Source organism: Orcinus orca, chromosome 12, assembly GCF_937001465.1.
Source record: "Orcinus orca chromosome 12, mOrcOrc1.1, whole genome shotgun sequence".
In the NCBI taxonomy this organism is placed as follows: Eukaryota; Metazoa; Chordata; class Mammalia; order Artiodactyla; family Delphinidae; genus Orcinus; species Orcinus orca.
In genome coordinates this window covers 49,417,414-49,434,107 of record NC_064570.1, presented here as the reverse complement: position 1 = coordinate 49,434,107, position 16,694 = coordinate 49,417,414, and the positions used below count along the sequence as shown (strand labels likewise).

General features: G+C 40.7%; 2 protein-coding genes and 1 non-coding gene across 3 annotated transcripts in view; 2 read left to right on the top strand and 1 right to left on the bottom strand.

Annotated features, from left to right (window-relative positions):
* CCDC162P (coiled-coil domain containing 162) overlaps positions 1 to 6,562 on the top strand; it is an 85,012-nt gene extending 78,450 nt beyond the window's left edge. The window contains exon 17 of the mRNA XM_049695314.1: positions 3,063 to 6,562. The gene's annotated coding sequence lies outside the window, so the exon portion shown is untranslated. The remainder of the gene's footprint in view (positions 1 to 3,062) is intronic.
* TRNAE-UUC (transfer RNA glutamic acid (anticodon UUC)) lies at positions 1,671 to 1,743 on the bottom strand. Its single transcript has one exon. It is a non-coding gene; the product is annotated as a tRNA-Glu (tRNA).
* A 5,942-nt stretch (positions 6,563 to 12,504) lies between the features above and the next one.
* Positions 12,505 to 16,694, top strand: part of LOC101286846 (uncharacterized) — a 31,898-nt gene continuing 27,708 nt past the window's right edge. Inside the window, 1 exon segment of the mRNA XM_049695321.1 lies at positions 12,505 to 15,607. Coding sequence (XP_049551278.1) covers positions 15,483 to 15,607 — 125 coding nt within the window. The 5' untranslated portion in view covers positions 12,505 to 15,482.

Here is a 16,694-nt window from a genome sequence, read left to right as displayed (position 1 = left end):
TGACCTTACTCTGGGTGGGTACTTGCTATTAAGATGAAGGAACTTTCAGGCTTCCCTGGTGGCGCCGTGGTTGGGAGTCCGCCTGCCAATGCAGGGGACACGGGTTCGTGCCCCGGTCCGGGAAAATCCCACATGCCGCAGAGCGGCTGGGCCCGTGAACCATGGCTGCTGAGCCTGCGCGTCCGGAGCCTGTGCTCCGCAACGGGAGAGGCCACAACAGTGAGAGGCCCGCGTACTGCTAAAAAAAAAAAAGATGAAGGAACTTTCAAGGACCCCAGCTGCCAAAAATATTTGTTCCACAGGTCTGCCTCAGCCTCCTATCTCCTCCTGCCCAAACTAAAGTTTTATTTTCTTTTAAATTAATGTTGAGTTGATCAAAAGTAAAATTTAGAATTGTAGCAAAAGAGGAAAACAGAAAATTACTCTAAATATAACAATTCAAATGCATTTGTAATCATTATTTTTCTGAATTCAAGTATTCTTCATATACATGTTTTACGTAGTTCTTTCTAATCATATCCTTCATACACTATCTCCTGTTTTTCTCAGTTAACATCATATTATATATTCTTCTGTATTGCTAATAGTCTTTATACTCACTCACCTTTACGACCACATAATTCCCTTAAGTGGTGAATCATAACTTATCCAACCATCAATGGGCATTCAAGTAGTTTCCAATTTTTCATTATTATTAAAAGTGCTATAAGGTACATCTCCACACTCACAGATTTTTCCGTATTTTGAATCAATTCCTTTGGATAGATTCCAGAAGTGGATTTGCTGAAGCAAAGTTTAAGTCTTTTGATTTATGCTGGCAGATCACTTTCCAGAAGAGTCATGCCACTGATAGTGTATGCCACTGATAGTGTATAAGAGTACCAGTTCTGCTATACCCTACAATGTTAGTTATAAGCATGTAATGTCCGTGCTAATATATACATATTATATATAAAGGTGGCATTACACTGCTGATTTTCTTTCCTTGCTATTTGTTGAGATTAAATATTCTTCCAAATGTCTTGTTACTAATTGTATTTTTTATGAATTTTCTGTTCTTTCCCTTAGTTTATTTATCTCTTGGAATCCTAATGTCATTCCTATCCACTTACATGGGCTCTTCTTTAAAAAAAAAAAAAACTTTAACCCTTTTGTCCATCATATTTTCTGCAAATATTTTCCCCAATTTGTCTTTTTATTTTTTAACAGAAACTTATTTTCATGTAGTCAAATCTATTTGTCTTTTCTTTTGCAATTTCTTGTATCCTCCTAAATCCAGAAAGCAAAAATTCCTCCGGATGTTTCATATTTTATCTTATTTTATTCTAACTTCTTAAGGTTTTATCTTATTTCAAAAATATTTAACTCCTTTGAGTGTTCCACCTGGAGTGTGTGTGCATGTATGTGTGTGTATATGAGTGTGTGTGTGGTGTAAGGTATGGCTCAAAACAGAATTTTTCCCCAAATCACCAGCCATGTATCCTACTACCATTTATTGAGGATTATTTTCACATTGTATTATGGTAACAGATTTTTTTCAAATGTATTTTTAGTTCTCTTATAAATCGTAGTGAATATATCGTGTACCTATCCAGTCTCTCATTGATCCCACACTTTATTTTATTTTATTTCATATTTTTGACCGCACTGTGTGGCTTGCAGGATCTTAGTTCCCCGACCAGGGATTGAACCCAGGCCCTTGGCAGTGAAAGTGCCAAGTCCTAACCACTGGACCACCAGGGAATTCCCCACACAACTTTAATTGTTATTATTTTTGAAATGTGTTCAAATTGGGACCTAGAAATGATAAATATTCAGATTAATCTTTTGTATTGGGACAGAAAATGGGGCAGGTATTGCCCTCAGAAGACAAGCAGGAAATTAGTTTAATAAATCTCTTTATCACTTTGGAAGACTTCAATTGTCTAGAAATTGCATCTCTGAGTAGGCAAGGACTTTGGTAAATAAGTGGATCTACCCTTGGGAAGCCAAACCAGGAAAGGCAAACTAGTGGGTCTCCAAACTGGGTCCTTGCTGGGAGTGGTATATTAGAGGGTAGCAAAAATGCCAGAGCAGAGGAGGTGAGCAAGGCAGAAGGACATTAAAAGAGCAATGTGGTTACTTCACCAATCACCCAGGGCTGACTGAGTGGAGGAGCACTGCAGAGGCAGTTTGGTATACTGTAAAACTACAGCTTGGGGGCTTCCCTGGTGGCGCAGTGGTTGAGAGTCCGCCTGCCGATGCAGGGGACTCGGGTTCGTGCCCCGGTCCGGGAAGATCCCACATGCCGCAGAGCGGCTGGGCCCGTGAACCATGCATGGCCGCTGAGCCTTCGCGTCTGGAGCCTGTGCTCTGCAACGGGAGAGGCCACAACAGTGAGAGGCCCGCGTACCACAAAAAAAAAAAAAAAAAAAAAGTACAGCTTGAAACTAGGAAACCTAAGTTTATTCTTGGTACTGTTGTATGACCTTAGAAAATTTCAGTGTTGCTTCAGACCCCTCACTGGTAAAATGGAAATAATAGTATCTGTGATGCCTAAATCATAGGTATCTTGTGAAAATAAAAATGAGTTAATATATGTGAAAATACTTGAAATTTTTAAAACTTCAATTAGAGTTTATAAGAAATTATTAATATTATTATTATTGGCCACTAAAATACTTGAAATATATCAGATACTTCTATTTAGGTCATCTTTATCATTTCTCTCTTTATTTTGGCTTAAAACATTTATGATAATGGTAATAGCAAATACTCTGTACCAAGCACTTTTGCATATATTAACTCACTTAACCCTCTCAACAACCCTATGATACAGTTTTGATCTATCAGTTCCTATTAGGTGCTGTTATTATCCTTATCCCCACTTTGCAGATGAGGAAACTGAGAGACAGCTAAATTGAATAAGTTGCCGCAAATCTCACAGCTTATAAGTGTCAGAGCTAGGACTTGAGCCCAGGAACTCTGGATCCAAAGTCTATGCTGCCGATGTATTTTTCTTAATATGTCAAATTTCTGTGTGTGTGTGTGTGTGTTTTAAAAAGTATTCTGTTTTCTTTCAGCTGTTTTCAGCTAAAGTGATGGGCGATCCCTTCCTCGTGGGGGAGATAGGCCTGCTTGCATTCAAGTCTGCAGCAGACGTAGGACAGAACCAAGGCCAAGATTCTCATATGCTGCTCCTACAGACATTTTCCAAACTTTTGGAACTCTTGACCCTCTGGCATAGGCTGATAGAGGTGAGTCTGGGGAGTGTACACTTAGCACGGTCAGTAGGGGGACTGAGGATCCAGATGGAGGATAACAGACTACGGGTCCCCCTACATGCAAGCCTTGCCCCATCTGTGCCCCAAGAGTACCCAGAGTGAGCTTTCTAAATGGCTGAAATGATGACCTCCCTTTCTCCCTCCCTCCATTGTTTATCCTCTCACTCAGGCCTCCCCACATGCCTCTCTGACCACTCAGCTAGGCTGGGTTCTCCTCTGAGCACCCGGGCTTCCTCTTCATTCAGCCATTGCCTTTTAATTAGATGCTTAATATTGGTTTGTTGGTTTTCCTGCTAGTGTAAGCTCCCTAGTATCCTATCAGGGGTATGAAGGCTGACCCTCACTGGGCACTCAGTGAATACTGATTGTATTTGCTCTCAAATATAATGAAGTTGAATAGCAGAGCAGAAGCAATGGAGGGCCTAAAGAAAGGAAAGAATGAGTCAGTGACAGCATCCAGGTCTGGCAGAGGTATGGAAGGTTCAGCAGGCAGGGGGAGAGAACACTTAGTGAGTTAGGTTTTAGGTATGAGCGTGAGATGATGGTAAGGCATTTAAGTGAACATGTTCCCCAAACTGGAAAAATATGGAACTTGAAGATTTGTTGCAAACGTGTATGAGTTCTGTTGTGTTCTGTCCCCATGAGAGGCCCTGAAGGCGCAAAGAGTCCAATCATCAACCATCAACCACTGTCTAGGGCCTAGTGTGGCCAGGGTCTGTACTGGGGACTTTACATGTATTAGTTCATGTACTCCTCAGAATATTCTTTTGATATGATAGCTTTATGATGTCCTTATGATATATTATGATATGATAGCTTACAAACATGTTACCAGCAGGAAGGTAGAGGCTCAGAAAAATTAAGTAATTTGCCTAAGATCAAATAACTAGAAAGTAGTAGAAGCAGAATTCAAACCATGAGCCCAGATATTATTAACTGCTATGATACTACCTCCTCATAATTTCTGATCCTTGTTCTCAGGGAGTTCACAATGTAAAAGTTCCCCCTAATAAAGTTTAGTATGATATTTTAGTCATATGAACAAAATACTATGGGAGCACAGGAAATAGTGTATTTCATTCTTTCTAAGTGAATCAGAGAAAGTTCCATAGAAAAGGGCCTAGGGATGATTGTGTAACTCCAAAATTCATATGTTCAAGCTCTAACCCCTAGTACCCCAGAATGTACCGTTATTTGGAGATAGGATCTTTACAGAGGTAGTCAAGTTAAAATGAAGTTATCAGAGTAAGCTCTTATCTAATATAACTGGTGTCCTTATAAGAAGAGGTAGTTTGGACACAGACATACCCAGAAGGAATACTGTGTGAAACCACAAGGACAAGATAGTCATCTATTAGCCGAGAAAGGCCTAGAACAGCTCCTTCACTCAAAACCCTCAGAAGGAACCAACCCTGCAACACTGATCTTGGACTTCTGTCCTCCAGAACTGAGACAAATTTCTGTTGTTAAAGCCCCCCAGTTTATGGTACTGTTTCACAGCAGCCTAGCAAACTAATACAGGTGCCATTTGAACGCAGCCTTAATGTACCAAATTCTCAAGATGAAGACGTGTGTTAGAATGGGGGTAAGAGAGGAAGGGAAGGCATTCTAGACACAGAAGCCTGAAATGCCAGAGCAACATCTGAATGGATCCTGGCTGCAAGCCATGGACACGTGAGAGTAGAGCTCAGAGTTGAAGCAGGACAGAGATGGGGGTCACAGGTTCTTACACAAGGGGGTGATGGTTAGGGCCTGGAGTTGGATGACAGACTCCCTAAGGAGGGCATGGAGAAGGTGAGAAGAGGATTAGGTTTAGAACACCAGGAAACAGGTGTTGAAAATAAAGAGGAGAAGCCGGAATGTAGCGGCAGCAATGGTGGCGGGACGGGGGCAGCAGTGCTTGGCTGCTCAGCCAGTGCCCTGGCATGGGGTGGGTGCAGCTCTTTGTGGTCCGCCAGAGCCACAACCGTGTCATCAACAGCCCGGGGGAACGTCTAGCAGGGGCTGTGCACATGCGACTGGTGCCACTGCCCTTCCAAGCCATCCGGGTGACCCGCATGGGGTCCTGCAGTGTCTCCAACAAGGTCAGTGACATGGCATGGGTGGTAGAGGAGGGCTACTTCAACAACCAAAAAGAGGAGAAGCCAGTGAAGACTGAGAGAGAGTAGTCAAGAGACAGAAGCATGGAGATCCTGGATCCAGGAGAACAAAAATGTTCATCAAGGAGGAGACAGGCCAACCATGAGGAGCTCTGAGAAAAAATGGTGAACCTCCTATTGAGGGCAATATTGGTGACCTCAGGAGGGCTCTGAAGATAGAAGCCAACTTGTAGGAAATGAGAGTTGAGGAAGTGCCCAAGCATATCTCCTCCCACCTTAACTACTGTCTTTAACTGTCAGAGCTTAGGGCAGACTCAAAACCCTTGTGACTCATTCACTTCACACCGGACTTGGCTTACTTTTGTTTTGACTTTTGCTTTTGTGCTTATTCAGATGGTTTGGTTTTCTTACCACTTACTTTCCTTTTAGGGGAAAATAATAGCAAATGTTCTTGGCTTTTTTTTTTTTCCCTTTTAGTCTTATAAGGACTTGGCATGTGAGATGGGTTTTGAAGCGTTCCATTTGTATCTGAGGCCTGTTCACTTTGAATTTGCATCACACGAAGAAAAGGTGGTCCATCCACCTCCTGTTTTTATGATCTGTCTGCTGGAGGACAGTGACCACATAGATAGGTGAGCCTAGAGAGGGTCAAAGTAAAAATAATGTAACAGTAGAATGAGTGGCCAGTAAAAACTAATTTCTATCACCGCTGGCCATGCAAATGCAATTGCATTCTAAATTCTCTCCCTTATAATCTGCCATGATGTCAATGTTTTTCTTTTCCTTTCTTTCTTTTTTTTTATTTTTTATACAACAGGTTTTTATTAGTTATCTGTTTTATACATATTAGTTTATATATGTCAAACCCAATCTCCCAATTCATCCCACCACCACCACCACCCCTGCCACTTTTCCCCCTTGGTGTCCATACATTTGTTTTCTACATCTGTGTCTCTATTTCTGCCCTGCAAACTGGTTCATCTGTACCATTTTTCTAGGTTCCACATATATGCGTTAATATACGATATTTGTTTTTCTCTGACTTACTTCACTCTGTATGAGAGTCTCTAGATCCACCCATGTCTCTACAAATGACTCAATTTTGTTCCTTTTTATGGCTGAGTAATATTCCTTTGTATATATGTACCACATCTTCTTTATCCATTCATCTGTCGATGGGCATTTAGATTGCTTCCATGACCTGGCTATTGTAAATAGTGCTGCAATGAATATTGGGGTGCATGTGTCTTTTTGAATTATGGTTTTCTCAGGGTATATGCCCAGCAGTGGGATTGCTGGGTCATATGGTAATTTTATTTTTAGTTCTTTAAGGAACCTCCATACTGTTCTCCATAGTGGCTGTATCAATTTACATTCCCACCAACAGTGCAAGAGGGTTCCCTTTTCTCCACACCCTCTTCAGCATTTGTTGTCTGTAGATTTTCTGATGATGCCCATTCTTACTGGTGTGAGGTGATACCTCATTGCAGTTTTGATTTGCATTTCTCTGTCACTCAGATGGACTTCTTTGCTTCTATATGTGTATGTGCAGGTTTGTATTTGTGTGTGTATGTTTTAAACACTAATTTAATCTTGGCAGTTTTACAAAAGCCTACCTTTGAGCATATATTTGCTAATTAATCAGAGCCTACTCATCCTTTTCTGATAACTGGGGAAACCTGATGCTGTCCAGATACAGAGCAATTAGGCCTGGAGCCTGCCTTCATGGGATGAAACACTGCTTATGGACAGACCAAATTCAGGCTTGTGGCTGAGGAGCAAGGATCTCAACATTTCCAGCAGTTTGATCCATACATTTACATGTTGAGTAAGTGGTGATCCCCACCCTCAACTTCACCTTTCTGTTATGAGAGAAATTCCTAATTACTTTCACATTTCTTCCTTTAGCTCTTGTTCCATCCGGGAGTGGAAAATATGCAAGTGACCCTTGCATGCCAAGCTACTCAGAAAAATGCTTTAATGGTGGCTGTCCAGCAGGCGTCCTTCTATCACACTCCCTGAGGGGCCCGTCATGCTGATGTCAAGGTCAGCCTGTAAGATAGAGAAGCCTGAGGCGTGCTACCACTACCGCCAGCTACTGTCAGGCTGCCCCATTCTTTCCTCCCTCCCCCTTTCCCTCCCTCTTCCTTCCTCCACTCCTTCCTCCTTTCCTTCTTCCCATCCTCCCCTTTTCCCTCCTTGTCTTTCTCCCTTTTTTGACCATTTTTTCCCTATCTTTTTACCTTCTTTCCTTCCCTCTTCCCCTCCCTTCCTTCTTTCCTAATACAAACTGACATATGATCAAATTCTTACTGGGTCTCTTAATTTTCAGTGGTTTGCTGGTAATTTTTCCATTGTATGTGACTCTATAATATTGATAAGCTAGAACCAACCAGCAGAAAATATCCTGTTCCTCCACCCCTACCCTTTGTGGATAAATGATTCCATTGTTTTCTGTTTTATCCTTCCTGTATTTCTTTTTGCAAAAGTAACCAGATACATTTGCCCTTCTTTTTTTCACAAAAGGTAACACAAAATATATTCTCTTTCTTTTCTGAATTTTTTAGTTGTTATTGATATAATTCACATAACATAAAATTCACCCCTTTAACGTATAATTCACAAGACCATGCAATCATCACCACTATCTAATTCCAGAACATTTTCCTCATTCTCAAAAGAAACCCTGTACCCATTAGCAGTCAATCCCCATTCCCCACTTTCCTCAGCTCCTAGCAACCAGTAATCCACTTTCTGTCTCTACGGATTTGCCTATTCTGGACATTTCATATAAATGGAATCATACAATATATGGCCTTTTATGTCTGAATTTTTTCACTTAGCATAGTGTCTTCAAGCTTCATCCATGTCGTAGCATGTACCAGTACTTCGTTTTTATTTTGTTTCGTCTTTTACTGATGAATAGTATTTTATTATATGTATATACCACGTTTTACTTATCCATTCATCAGTTGACAGACATTGGGTTGTTTTTACTTTTTAACTATTATGAATAATGCTGCCATGAACATTTATGTACAAGTTTTTGTAAGGACATATGTATGTTTTGAGTTTTGCTAACACTTTTTATTATCTCTCTTTTTTATTTTAGCCATCTAGTGAGGGTAAAACGATATCTCACTGTGGCTGTGATTTGTATTTTTCTAATTACTTATGACATTGAGCATCTTTTCATGTGCTTATTGGCTATTTGTATATCTTTGTTAAAGACATGTCAATTCAAATCCTTTGCCCTTTTATAAAATTGGATTTTTTTTATTATTGAGTTATAAGAGTTCTTTACGTATTCTGAATGCAAGTTCTTTATCAAGTATATGATTTGAAAATATTTTCTTCCATTCTGAGGATCATCTTCTTACTTCCTTGATGGTGTTCTTTGAAACAAAAGCTTTTCATTTTGATGAGTCCAATTTACCTATTCTTGTATTTTCTCCATTCTGTTTCCAAGATTTTGAATCATCTACTATCATTACTCTGAATTCTTTTTCAGGTAGACTGCCTATTTCCTGTTCATTTGTTTGGTCTGGTGGGTTTTTACCTTGCTTCTTCATCTGCTGCATATTTCTCTGTCTTCTCATTTTGTTTTGTTTAACTTAACGTGTGTTTGGGGTTTCCTTTTCGCAGGCTGCAAGTTCGTAGTTCCCATTGTTTTTGGTGTTTGCCCCCAGTGGGTGAGGTTGGTTCAGTGGCTTGTGTAGGCTTCCTGGTGGAGGGGACTGGTGCCCGTGTTCTGGTGGGTAGGGCTGGATCTTGCCTTTCTGGTGGGCAGGGCCGTGTCTAGCAGTGTGTTTTGGGGGTGTCTGTGAACTTAGTATGATTTTAGGCAGCCTCTCTGCTAATGGGTGGGGTTGTGTTCCTGTCTTGCTAGTTGTTTGGCATGGGGTGTCCAGCACTGGAGCTTGCTGGCTGTTGGGTGGAGCTGGGTCTTAGCATTGAGATGGAGATCTCTGGGAGAGCTCTTGCCAATTGATATTACGTGGGGCCAGGAGGGCTCTGGTGGTCCAGTGTCCTGAACTTGGCTATCCCACCTCGGAGGCTCAGGCCTGACACCAAGCCTGGTGTCAGGCCTGATCCTGTCAGCTGCACAGCCAGGTACGTGGGGATTTTCTTGCCTTTTGGGAAGTCTGAGGTCTTCTGCCAGTGTTCAGTAGGTGTTCTGTAGGAGTTGTTCCACATGTAGTTGTATTTTTTATGTATATGTGGGGAGGAAGGTGATCTCTATGTCTTACTCGTCAGCCATCTTGAAGGTCCCCCTGAAATAGGAGACTCCACTAAAGACACCAACCTCCGCAAGAGCTAGAGGTGCAGAGGCATTTTTTTCAGAGGGTTTGCAGCTTGCTGGAATGGCAGAAAGGGAGAAAAAGAGAAGATCCTCTAGGGCAAGGGAGGAGAAGTAAGACCCACAACTGCAACCGCCATCGCTTTCGGGACTGGGCCCAATTTACCAATTCTTCTTTTGTCACTTACTCTTTTGGTGTTACATCTAAGAAACCATTGCTTAATCCAAAGTCAGGAAGATTTACTCCTATGTTTTCTTCTAAAAGTTTTGTAGTTTTAGCTCTTACATTCAGGTCAATGATTCATTTATGGTTAATTTTTATATGTAGTGTGAGATAGGGGGGTCCAACTTCATTCTTTTTTTTTTTTTTTTTTTTTTTTTTTTGCAGTACACGGGCCTCTCACTGTTGTGGCTTCTCCCGTTGCGGAGCACAGGCTCCGGACGCGCAGGCTCAGTGGCCATGGCTCACGGGCCCAATTGCTCCACGGCATGTGGGATCTTCCCGGACCAGGGCACGAACCCGTGTCCCCTGCATCGGCAGGCAGACTCTCAACCGCTGCGCCACCAGGGAAGCCCCAACTTCATTCTTTTGAGTGTACTTATCCAGCTGTCGCAGTATCATTTGTTGAAAAGACTCATTTTTCCCCATTGAATTGTCCTGGCACCCTTGACAAAAATCAGTTGACCATAAATGTAAGAGTGTATTTCTGGACCCTTAATTCTTTTTTTTTTTTTTTTTAAAGAATTTTTACTCCAAAGATAAAAAAGTAATAAAGAGGCAGAGAATCACATAGTTATGCACTAATTAGATTAGGCACATTGATAATATTCCTTTGAAGTTGTAGATGGCAAATTTTTCCCTTTTACTTTCTTTTTTTAATTACATTATGATTTTATTAGTATTAAATATAACAAAAATTAAAACATAAAGTTATCACATACAGTGCTAGATTAACATTTAAATGCAAAACATAAAAAATCACAAAATAAGAAATGAAAAAACAAAAACCAGGTAAGATTTATTTATACAACAGTGTAAAGCAACTATACTCCAATTTAAAAAAAAAAAGATTTATTTAACGTGGTAGGTGTGCTTGCCTGTTCATAAGTTCATGCCAGTCTGTAACACAGGAGGATAATGCTACTTGCATATCTGCTGCACCATTTAATCCATTCCTTTCCTTTGTTTTTTCTGGATTAAGACTGAAAACCCTAGCTCACACAAACTGGTTGTTGTGAATGGTAATAAGAGCAGGATACTCTTTCGACTTATCAAAGGAAAGTCTTCCTTTATCTTAATCCAAAATGCGATAAACTTAATGTTTCATAATCATTCTTCAATGTGTATGAAGAACTGAGCTATAATAGTTCATTTTCTTCTTCAGGCACCAAGTTGAACTCAATTATTGATTCTGGGTTTCAAAAAGCAAATGGATCTTTTACCCAACAATTTTGCCTTAATGTTTCAAATTTCTCTTCTGGGAATAAATGGTTAAAAGTTTGACATAGAGAAGTGAGATGCAACAATATCTCTAGTTTTATTTCTTCCAAAATGTTTTCATTAATAACATTCTCTTTGATGTGATTCAAAATCCTTGGAAACATGTAGTAGCTAGGATGGTTGCTTTTTTTTTTTTAACATCTTTATTGGAGTATAATTGCTTTACAATGGTGTGTTAGTTTCTGCTTTATAACAAAGTGGATCCGCTATACATATATATATATCCCCATATCTCCTCCCTCTCGCGTCTCCCTCTCACCCTCCCTATCCCAACCCTCTACGTGGTCACAAAGCACCGAGCTGCTCTCCCTGTGCTATATGGCTGCTTCCCACTACTATCTGTTTTAAATTTGGTAGTATATGTAAGTCCATGCCACTCTCTCACTTCATCCCAGCTTACCCTTCCCCCTCCCTGTGTCCTCAAGTCAATTCTCTATATTTGTTTTTCTCTTTCTGACTTACTTCACTCTGTATGAGAGACTCTAGATCCATCCACCTCACTACAAATAACTCAATTTCGTTTCTTTTTATGGCTGAGTAATATTCCATTGTATATACGTGTCACATCTTCTTTATCCGTTCATCTGTCGATGGACACTTCCATGTCCTAGCTATTGTAAATAGAGCCGCAATGAACATTGTGGTACATGACCCTTTTTGAATTATGGTTTTCTCAGGGTATATGCCCAGTAGTGGGATTGCTGGGTCATATCGTAGTTCTATTTGTAGTTTTTTAAGGAACCGCCATAATATTCTCCATAGTGGCTGTACCAATTCACATTCCCACCAGCAGTGCAAGAGTGTTCCCTTTTCTCCACACCCTCTCCAGCATTTATTGTTTCTAGATTTTTTGATGATGGCCATTCTGACTGGTGTGAGGTGATACCTCATTGTAGTTTTGATTTGCATTTCTCTAATGATTAGTGATGTTGCACATCCTTTCATGTGTGTGTTGGCAATATGTATATCTTCTTTGGAGAAATGTCTATTTAGGTCTTCTGCCCATTTTTTGACTGGATTGTTTGTTTTTTTGATATTGAGCTGCATGAGGTACTTATAAATTTTGGAGATTAATCCTTTGTCAGCTGCTTCATTTGCAAATATTTTCTCCCATTCTGAGGGTTGTCTTTTCGTCTTGCTTATGGTTTCCTTTGCTGTGCAAAAGCTTTGAAGTTTCATTAGGTCCCATTTGTTTATTTTTGTTTTTATTTCCATTTCTCTAGGAGGTGGGTCAAAAAGGATCTTGCTGTGATTTATGTCATAGAGTGTTCTGCCTATCTTTTCTTCTAAGAGTTTTACAGTGTCTGGCCTTACATTTAGGTCTTTAATCCATTTTGTTAGGGAGTGTTCTAATTTCTTTCTTTTACATTTAGCTATCCAGTTTTCCCAGCACCACTTATTGAAGAGGCTGTCTTTTCTCCATTGTATATTCTTGCCTCCTTTATCAAAAATAAGGTGACCATATGTGTGTGGGTTTATCTCTGCACTTTCTATCCTGTTCCATTGATCTATATTTCTGTTTTTGTGCCAGTCCCATACTGTCTTGATTACTGTAGCTTTGTAGTATAGTTTGAAGTCAAGGAGCCTGATTCCTCAGCTCTCTTTTTCTTTCTCAAGATTGCTTTGGCTATTCGGGGTCTTTTGTGTTTCCATACAAATTGTGAAATATTTTGTTCTAGTTCTGTGAAAAATGCCATTGGTAGTTTTATAGGGATTGCATTGAATCTGTAGATTGCTTTGGGTAGTATAGTCATTTTCACAATGTTGATTCTTCCAATCCAGGAAGATGGTATATCTCTCCATCTGTCTGTATCATCTTTAATTTCTTTCATCAGTGTCTTATAGTGTTCTGCCTGCAGGTCTTTTGTCTCCTTAGGTAGGTTTATTCCTACGTATTTTATTCTTTTTGTTGCAATGCTAAATGGGAGTGTTTGCTTAATTTCAGATTTTTCATCATTAGTGTATAGGAATACAAGAGATTTCTGTGCATTAATTTTGTATCCTGCTACTTTACCAAATTCATTGATTAGTTCTAGTAGTTTTCTGGAAGCATCTTTAGGATTCTCTATGTATAGTATCATGTCATCTGCAAACAGTGACACCTTTACTTCTTTTCCAATTTGGATTCCTTTTGTTTCTTTTTCTTCTCTGATTGCTGTGGCTAGGTCTTCCAAAACTGTGTTGAATAATAGTGGTGAGAGTGGGCAACCTTGTCTTGTTCCTGATCTTAGTGGAAATGGTTTCAGTTTTTCACCATTGAGCATGATGTTGGCTGTGGGTTTGTCATTATTATGTTGAGGTAAGTTCACTCAAAAGTTCATTGCTGACTCTGAGAGAGCAGTTCTAAGGGGGTTAGAGTGAAAGCCAGACTGCCAGAGTTAAGGAGTGACAGAATGATAGCAATGTAGAAGTAAGGTATATTTACAGCTCCTGCATTAGTCTGCTGGGGCAGCCATACCAAAATACCATATACTGGGTGGCTTAAACAACAGAAATTTATTTTTTCATAGTTCTGGAGGCTAGAAGTCCAAGATCAAGGAGCCAACATGATCAGCTTCTAGTGAGAGCTCTCTTCCTGGCAGATGTCTGCATTTTCACTGTCCTCACAAGGCAGAGAGAGAGAAAGTTCTGGTGTCTCTTCCTCCTCTTATAAGGACACCAGCCCTATCAGATTTGGGCCCCACCCTTATGACCTCATCTAACCCTAATTACCTCATCTAACCCTAATTACCTCCCAAAGGCCCCATTTCCAAATACCATCACTGGGGGTTAGGGCTTCATCGTAAGAATTTAGGGGGAGACACAAGCATTTAGTCCATTATAACTCTTTAAGAAGTTGGGTCAGAATTGAAGAGGAAGCTTGAGGGGTCGGAGAATTAAGAATAAAATAGATGTGATCATATTTGTAGGAAGGGACTGGAAAAAATGAAGAAAGTGAGAATAGAAACAAAAGATGGTCATGGTTGAGATTTTGAGTGCAACTTGAGGGAGTCAAGGATTTAAGGGTTCCACTTAGCAGCTTCTATGGTCCAGCAAGGCAGTGAGCTAAGTGATGGATATACCTGAGCTCATGGGTCCTCTCAGCAGCCCTAGGAGATGGAGGACATCATCCCCTTTTTCTAGGTGAGGAAACAGGTTTTGAAAGGTTAGGGAACAGAGCCAAGATCACCAGCTGAGTGTCAGCACTAGGATCTGATTACAGAGCTTATTTTCTTCCCTCTTAGCTCACTCATAGCCTTTCGAAGACCTCTTGAGTCTTCTGAACTTGTATATTCTACTATTTCCAGGAGACTGGGATAGCCCAAGAGTCTTCAGAAAAAATCAAGATGGAAACTTTAGCCTTTTTAACCCAAGATTTTTTTCTTTTGTCTCATTTTCCTTAAGTGTCCTTCAGTAATTCAGCTATGGAGAACTTATTTCTTTCTTTGAAGAAGAATAGTCTTTCCTTTGAAGGCTTAATATTTTTCTTTTAGTTAGTATTTTAGACAAATGTAAAAGAATTCTATCCATCATGCCCTGTAGTTCCATAACCAATAGGAATATTGGAAGATACAGATTTCCCTTTTTTTCTTCCCCCTCTTCCTTCCCCACCCTCCCTCCACCTCTCCCTCCCTCATTATTACATTATGCAGGGCAGCATATACAGCCCACCTCCATATGCTTAGGCCATACAAGAATGGGCAGGCCTTCCCTGGTGGCGCAGTGGTTGAGAGTCCGCCTGCCGATGCAGGGGACACGGGTTCGTGCCCCGGTCCGGGAAGATCCCACATGCCGCAGAGCGGCTGGGCCCGTGAGCCATGGCCACTGAGCCTGCACGTCCGGAGCCTGTGCTCCGCAACGGGAGAGGCCACAACAGTGAGAGGCCCATGTACCGCAAAAAAATAAAAAAAGAATAGGCACCCTGAGATGATTTTTCAGATCTTGCAGCCATGAAGTTCATCAGCTGTATTTCTTGAGAGGCCAGTATACAAAGCACTCCAAATAGCCACCTTGTAAAATGGAGAGTTTTTTCTCAGAGCACCTTAGACAACTCTATTCTAGAAATAGTCACACTTAGTGCCTCACCCCTTCATTGTGCAAAATGGTATCTCTCTTCTGTTTGCTCCCTTACTCTCTCCTCTCCTCCCCTTCTCTTCTCTCCCTTCTACTCCCTCCCACCCCCAGTGTATCCAGCCATTTACATGTATTTGGGGTCAGTTATGGCTGTGAGATAATTTTACAGTCAGTACCACAGGACTTACAAATCCAACAAATTTAATTCACTTTGGTTCGAAATATTTTAGGAAATAACTTTCTCAGGTCTGAGAAATCATAGTGGAATGGGTCCAACCAGAAGAAGAAATTCCAGAATTGTGAATGGCATAGAAAGCATGCTGTTAGCTGCAACTCCAAAAGTCCCAGACACACTTATTCATCCTTCAGAAAGATTCCAGGCTACCAAAAGGTACTGCATGGGGGTGGCGGTGAAGGGTTGTTTATAATAACAAAAGTGTCCTCTTTCAAGCCAGTTAATAACAGTATTATGGGATTGAATGATGCCTAAACTCCCAGAGTCACCAGCATGTGTTAAATTTTTAAGACCTTGTCTGAAAACGTTATAAAACACCAAGAAGGCTCAGCTCCTTCTAATATGCTCCAGTCTATGAAGGAGAGTCAACGGTTCCTAATTTCAGACTCGACTCTTCTCCCTCTTCTCCTTTCTCTTTCTCTTCCCTTCTTCCCCTCCTTCTTCCCTCTCTCTATATTTTTCAAACTCCAACGAGGGTAGAACATAAGGAAGAAGAATATGAGCATGTCCAAATTTTCCACATCTTAAACAGAAAAGCACAGAACTACCCTCACTATTCTAACAAGGGTTTTTCCATTGCTTAGAATAATAGAATGGTACATTGTCAGAGAGGCACGGCCTCTACAGACATATATCTATAAACCAGGGTTTCCGTATTATATCTTGATCTCGTATTCTGTAATAATTTGTATTACAGAATACGACATTTGTATTCTGTAATAATTATGAATACTCTGAATATTTTATTGAGGCATACCAATGAGACTCTAGTCTAATTCTGGCAAATTTAGAATGAAAAAAAAAATAACAGGCAAAGCCACTCTACTCCTCAAGATGCCCTTAATCTGACACATGGCCAGAGTTTGAGTGCTCTAAATTCACATTCCCAATGTGTGGATGGGAGATTTAAGACCAATGTGTCTAGTCAAGAGGACCCTTAGGAGGCCACTTCAGTCCAGGTACCCCTACAGTTCAGACCAGGAGGGTACAAAGGGACCTTGGGAGTACAAACACTGGGCCACGCTATGAAGTTTGGGAGTGAGGAGGGACTGATGATGCATGCCTCAGGCACATGGGGGTCCCCAACAAGGATGGTGACATATCAGCATCCCCACTGAATATAAGAGAAACACTTGGAGCAGGTAAGAACCACAGAAACAGAGCCACATGATCTCCTGTTGCAGTGCCCAGTATGCAGCCCCAGGTGTTCCTGTCCACCAGTCTTATTGTTATATGTCCATTT